This window comes from Bubalus bubalis, chromosome 17 (assembly GCF_019923935.1).
Source record: "Bubalus bubalis isolate 160015118507 breed Murrah chromosome 17, NDDB_SH_1, whole genome shotgun sequence".
NCBI classification, from domain to species: domain Eukaryota; kingdom Metazoa; phylum Chordata; class Mammalia; order Artiodactyla; family Bovidae; genus Bubalus; species Bubalus bubalis.
In genome coordinates this window covers 70,203,084-70,210,065 of record NC_059173.1, presented here as the reverse complement: position 1 = coordinate 70,210,065, position 6,982 = coordinate 70,203,084, and the positions used below count along the sequence as shown (strand labels likewise).

Sequence of the window (6,982 nt, the reverse complement as noted above, 5' to 3'; positions counted from 1 at the left end):
TAGTCACCTTTCATTACTGCAACTTTGAAGAACCCAGAGGTACAGAGAAGGAGAAAATGTAGTTGAAACTAGAAACTGCACCATTTGGGCAGTTCTTAAGATTGACAGATTGTTGGACAGCAATTAAGTACCATATTCTCCATTCAAAACTTTCCCCTAAATCTTAGGAGCTAGAAACCTAAGAACTACGTTTCCCCAAATCCCTGCCACTAAGACTTGAGTTATATTTCACAAATAAGAGATAACTCATATGAATTTCGAAAAGCAGAAGAGAAACAAATGGCATAATTGAGTCTATGGGAGAGATGAGAAAGAGGGTGGCTTTAGGAGGAGGCAATAGCATTTTCACAGATAAATCTGTGCTTTTTCCTGTGTATTGTCCACATTGCTGTTGCAGATGTTGGCTGCAGTTCCCTGCAATTTTGCACCTCTTTGTTTCCTCAATGCCAGAGGAAGCTTTTCCTAACCTTCATTTTTCCAATTCCTCCAATCATTTTGCAAGATTTTAGTTTCCTGTACTAAATGACTTTTTTTTTTTTTTTCCTGGAAATACCTTAGCTATCTGAATCATGATTAATAGACTTTACTGGTTGCTACATGCTTCCATTGTATAAGGTTTTAGATAATTCTGAGTGAGCCATAAATGTAGTCTATTTATAGAGCTCTTTTTACCTATACAAATGTCTAACCTTAATGACCTTTCAAAAAAATAAAACCAATCTTGAAGAAATATTCATCTTTATTGGTTTTAGCTATTTCTACATAGCTAAAACCTTACTTTTCTATAAGTTGCATGATAAAGATGATTTTCCTATTGTGTAGACTATCGTTTGCATCCTTATGCATGTATCTTCAAATCTGCTCTTATATTTACTTATCAATTCAGTTTCCTTGGTGAATATTTACTGAGGACTAACTTGGTGCCCGGAGAAGGCAATGGCACCCCACTCCAGTACTCTTGCCTGGAAAATCCCATGGATGGAGGAGCCTGGTGGGCTTCAGTCCATGGGGTCGCTAAGAGTTGGACACGACTGAAGCGACTTGGCAGCAGCAGCAGCAGCAACTTGGTGCCAGGAACTACAAATACCTGTAATATCATGAGGATTAAAATAGTGCTGGTCCCTTGCCTTCATATGCTCCAAATGCAGCAAAGATTGGAAAAGAATCTGCAAAGGGTAGAACATATTAGGTACAACTAGATCCTATATAGGTTTTCAAGTCATAGAAAGATTTTGGCATAAGAATGATGAGGAAAAAAATGATTTGATAAAATCTGATTTTTTGAAAAATCACTTGTTTTATGGGAAAAAGTTAGATTGGATGGGAAAACAATGAGATATATAAATAAAAATTAAGAAGTTGCTACATTAAACCAAATGAGAGATATAGGGGTCTGGGGAAATAATCACAGCCTGAACTACGGTGGGGAGCATAGAGATGGAGAAAAGTGAATTGATTCAAGAAATGTCTAGGAATTAACACAAAAGGTGAGAACTTACGGGACATGTGTGATAAAGAGACAGAAGAGACAAGAGTGGCTCCAAAGTGCTTACATTTTGGGGAACTAGGTAGATAGCAGTATCATGACTATGACAGGCTATATAGGAAAACAAAGTGGAAGTGGGGTGAGGTGGAAACCAAACATCCCAGGTTGTGACTTAGACATGCTGGGTTTGCACTACTGGTGAGACACCATGTGGGCATGTCCAGTGGGATGACAGAGGTGCAGATTTGACAAGCAGATAAAAGCTCTGGTCTGAGAACAGATGCATACTCAGGCCCTGTCAGAATATGGACTCCAAGTGCAGCCGTAGGAGCGAATCTGTTGACTCAGGCTCACGTACAGACTGTAGAGAACAACAGACTAACTTTGCAGGAGCAGCGTGATTCCCCTTTTCTTAGCTGTGTCAAAGACTGACTATCTCATGTTGGACAGGAACTCTGACATAAAATAACACATGTTTCTCTAATTTCCCAAATTCTTTTTATTTCAACAGATAAAACCACTACATAAAGGACATTTCATTAATGAGTTAATTAGCTGGATCACATATATTAATTGGATTCTAATAATTTACTATGACAACAGATGATACAGTAGCACGCACATTTTCTAGAGCGAAATAATTCTCCAGGAGGAAACAATAAGCCTCTAACCACAATTATCTATTAGCATTTTATGCAAAATAACGTCCTTTTAAAAGACAAAAAGCTTCTTCTTGGACAGTTATGTCAGGCCTAAGAAAAAAATGAATTCTTCAATTATATATTATAGATATAATTATTTGTCAACTGAGATCACGGCATCTGGTTCCATCACTTCATGGGAAGTAGATGGGGAAACAGTGGAAGCAGTGTCAGAGTTTATTTTTTGGGGCTCCAAAATCACTGCAGATGGTGATTGCAGCCATGAAATTAAAAGACGCTTAGCTTACTCCTTGGAAGGAAAGTTATGACCGACCTAGACAGCATATTCAAAAGCAGAGACATTACTTTGCCAACAAAGGTCTGTATAGTCAAGGCTATGGTTTTTCCAGTGGTCATGTATGGATGTGAGAGTTGGACTGTGAAGAAAACTGACCACCGAAGAACTGATGCTTTTGAACTGTGGTGTTGGAGAAGACTCTTGAAGAGTCCCTTGGACTGCAAGGAGATCCAACCAGTCCATTCTAAAGGGGATCAGTCCTGGGTGTTCTTTGGAAGGAATGATGCTAAAGCTGAAACTCCAATACTTTAGCCACCTCATGCGAAGAGCTGACTCATTGGAAAAGACTCTGATGCTGGGAGGGATTGGGGGCAGGAGGAGAAGGGGACGGCAGAGGATGAGATGGCTGGATAGCATCACCAATTCGATGGACATGAGTTTGAGTAAACTCTGGGAGTCGGTGATGGACAGGGAGGCCTGGCGTGCTTCGATTCATGGGGTCTCAAAGAGTCGGACACGACTGAGCGACTGAACTGAACTGAACTATTCAGTCTTAACACTTAATTTAACTTCCACTGTTTTCATTCTTTTTCAGTATTTCAAAAGCACAGTTCATTTCAAGACCAGTCATTTATTTCTAGCATGAAAATAATTAAGAGACATAGTATGAATTTTAAATGTATCCATAAAATATATCACTCCTGTTCACTAAGTTAATATTTATAACTAAATGCAACAGTCATGCTGAATTTACTTAAACTTTAAGGAAGTAAATTCAGTCATACTTATAAACATATGTTTACAATGAAGCTTCATTAATAGCATCCAAAATTCAGTTATTTTAACATCTCAATTATTTTTTACAAATGTAATTGAGTTTTAACATCTTTGGTTGGATAATATTGAAATAAAAATTGCATTCACAAAATCATTAAAGAAAAGAACTATAGCATCTATGTTCCACTGTTTATAGGTAAAATTTTATTATGTATATATTCCTAAGTTATCCAAAAATATAGCTAATTATTTCAAAAGAAGGATAATTTATGTTGAAATTGGTCCAAATTGAACCTTTCCAAAGTGGAATGCATGTAATGTTTTTAGTAGTTCTTACCAGATAGGTTCCATTTTGATGAAATTATATTGTTTTATGAATCATGAATGGGTCCATGGAAGATGAATTAAAAAAAAATAATAACACTGCAGTAAACACATTACACCTATGTACCAGTGCAAAACCTGCTTACGAATAAGCACAAAATGTTACAAAATGCCATAAAACTATTTCCTAATCTGATTTAATTCTCGGTGAAGACAAGCTCAGCTTCAATACAGAAATACTTTGTTCAAAAAGTTTTAACAATTAGCAATGGTTTTTCCTGTGGTCATGTATGGATATGAGAGTTGGACTGTGAAGAAGGCTGAGCGCCGAAGAATTGATGCTTTTGGACTGTGGTGTTGGAGAAGACTCTTGAGAGTCCCTTGGACTGCAAGGAGATACAACCAGTCCATTCTGAAGGAGATCAGCCCTGGGATTTCTTTGGAAGGAATAAGGCTAAAGCTGAAACTCCAGTACTTTGGCCACCTCATGTGAAGAGCTGACTCATTGGAAAAGACTCTGACTCCTTGCTGGGAGGGATTGGGGGCAGGAGGAGAAGGAGACGACAGAGGATGAGATGGCTGGATGGCATCACTGACTCGATGGACATGAGTCTGAGTGAACTCCAGGAGTTGGTGATGGACAGGGAGGCCTGGCGTGCTGCGATTCATGGGGTCGCAAAGAGTCGGACACAACTGAGCAACTGAACTGAACTGAACTGAAACATATTGCATTGCATCCTTATTTGTTATCCAGATAGTAACTATATAAAGCAGAGACAACTTGTAATGAGAAGTTGAATGAAGGTTTATATTTCTCTGAGAATTTCAGCCTTCAATTCTAAGTTGAAGAAACTTTTAGTTAGATGTACATTTGGTTTTAAAAAAACAACTGGGTAACTGAATGGTAAAGATTTCCCATATCATTTGTCAAAATGCTAATCACACAGAAAATTTCAGTTTATTTCCTTGAAGTCATCCAAATAGTTGGTAACATTTACCTACAGTGTTCTCTGATGGTTTTAGTCCATAGGAAGAATAACAAAAAGCCAAAATACAACAGAGAAGAGTCTATGCCTTTCTAGGGAAATTGGTGTTGGTAGACTTTCCATCAGATAAGGGGGGAACAGTGAATTATACATCATCCCCAACCTATTCTCTAATGTGATTTGAGAGTCAGCTTTTTTTACCCACATCTTTTGGCAATGCTGCTAACATCAATTCCTTGTTCATGTTTCCTTCACTCTTGGCAACAGTCAAAACCATTTCTCTCTGCTTTTACTCATGATTCAACCTACTATCCAAGTAACCATAAGCAAACTGTTATGTTGCCTTGTCTTTGAATTTGAATGTTTTTATTAGACTCTGCCAGCCAGTTTTCCATGAATTATACTGCATATGCTTCCAATCAAATGCTTCCTTAAAATGGGAAATGAGGATGCACCTGCGTGCTCTCCTAAACCAGGTTTACAGCTCTGGTCAGAATTCATCCATGGATTTCCACATTTCCACAGTTGCCTTAGACGTTGGTAACTTCTGTGAAAGAATCGTTGGGACCATTATTCTTTGTGACTTGCATGTGCTTTTTAGCCTTGAATGTCACAGACACCTCAGAGTGAATGGCATCCAACCTCTGCTCACAGCGAAACGCTGAGAGGAAAGCCTTTCTATAGTTGCTGTTCATCCAGCCGTAGAGAAGGGGATTGGCAAAGGTAGAGCACATGGCAATGATGTGGAACACAGTGAAGATGAGTTTGTATTCCTTCAGGTCCAAGACGTGGCTGTCAATGTCAACAGCAAGTTGGAAGGCATGGAGGGGCAACCAGCTGACTGCAAACACCACCACCACACACACCAGCATTTTGGTGGTTTTTTGCCTCCGCTGATGGTAGTGGTCATGAGCAGCTCCAGGACTGACATGGTTCTTAAGCTTACTCCAGATACGAGTGTAGGAAAAAGAGATGATGCCCAGAGGCAAAACATACAGGATTAGTAAGGAGGAAAGACTATAGACAGTGCCATAGATGCCCTTCTCCTCTCCAGGCCACTTCTCAGTACAGGCCACAATCTCAAAGTCAGGAATAATCTCAATCAGTGAATACTCCCGGAAGATGGCCAGGGGGCTTGCTAGCAGGGCGCTGACACCCCAAGCCAAGCCAATAATCAAGAAACTGATTTGCTTGGAAATCTTGCTCTCGAGGTGGTAGACAATGCAACGATGCCGGTCCAAGGCAATCACTGTCAAGGTGATGGTGGACACTTGTACGGCCAGGCCCTGGGCATATGGCACCAAGTGGCAGAGGACAGGACCCATTTTCCACTCCCCCATTAAGGTGTAGGTAAGTGTAAACGGCAAGCACAGGGTGTTCACTAGAAGATCTGCCACAGCCAGATTGGCAATAAAGAAGTTGGTTACTGTACGCATGCTCTTGAATTTGATCACCACATGGATCACCAAGGAATTGCCAATCACCCCAAGCAAGATGATGGAGCAGTAGGCCAATATAAGGACAACCTGTACCTCAATCAGCTTGGTGCTGTCTATAAGCTCCGGTTCAGACTCAGGGGCCAGCTCCCCTGGAAGAGTGGTGTGTCCTGGACCAAACAGATCCACTTTCATTTCTTCCACTGTCTGGTTCTCATCAGCCTCTGCACCTAATGGGCCCATTTTCATCAGCTAGCACAAGAATCTACAATTTAAAAAATGAACAAGTATGAAACAAGGAAAGCATAAAGGTGCAAAGAATATCACAAATGGATTGGTTTCATTTTGGCTGGGGTTCAAAGTACCTGTCCTTTGACCCCTAAAGTATCCAGGTCCCACAGGAATGGCCTGCAGTGACTTTGTTTCCAGTTGGAGGCACATGGTCCCTGGCTTCAGTCACACCACTTTCTCCCCGTGTCCCTCTAGCTGGAGCTAGTGATGATTCTTTGCTCTTGCTTATCCCTGTGTGGCCTCAACATCCTCTGCTTGGCTTCCATCACTTGTGTAACCAACTTTTGGCATTAAATTACTTCTCTTTGCATTCTTGAATAGGTTCTATTTTGCACGATATGCTGAGCTGTCCATGCATATATGCTTTCACTAACTTTCTCTGCCGCTACCGGTGCTACATGCACAGGTTGATGGCACCGACATACAGAAGCAAATCACAACTCCACTGTCTGACATCCAAAGCTTTCCCTGAACTCAACCCTGTCTTCATCTCTCCTGACATTTTAGGATATATCTGATCCTTCTGTCATACTGAACTATTCCTAATTCCAGCAACATGTTGGCCTTTCTATGCCTCTCTGCCCTCCCTGCTCAATTATCCCCAAAACCTATGCTTACTTCCAAGGCTGCAAGGAGCATATGACACATCCTTCAGCCTCCACACCACAGCAATCTCTTTCAGGACACATTTCCATTTCTGGACTGTTTACATCCATTGTTTAAGCCTTAGCAAATATAAAGCT

At 40.5% G+C, this 6,982-nt stretch overlaps 1 protein-coding gene across 1 annotated transcript; it reads right to left on the bottom strand.

Annotated features, from left to right (window-relative positions):
* Positions 1-4,170: 4,170 nt before the first annotated feature.
* Positions 4,171-6,197, bottom strand: NPY2R (neuropeptide Y receptor Y2). Its single transcript, XM_006061577.3, has one exon. It carries the CDS (start codon positions 6,195-6,197, stop codon positions 5,043-5,045), a length of 1,155 nt encoding a protein of 384 aa, XP_006061639.3. The 3' UTR covers positions 4,171-5,042.
* Positions 6,198-6,982: the final 785 nt, after the last annotated feature.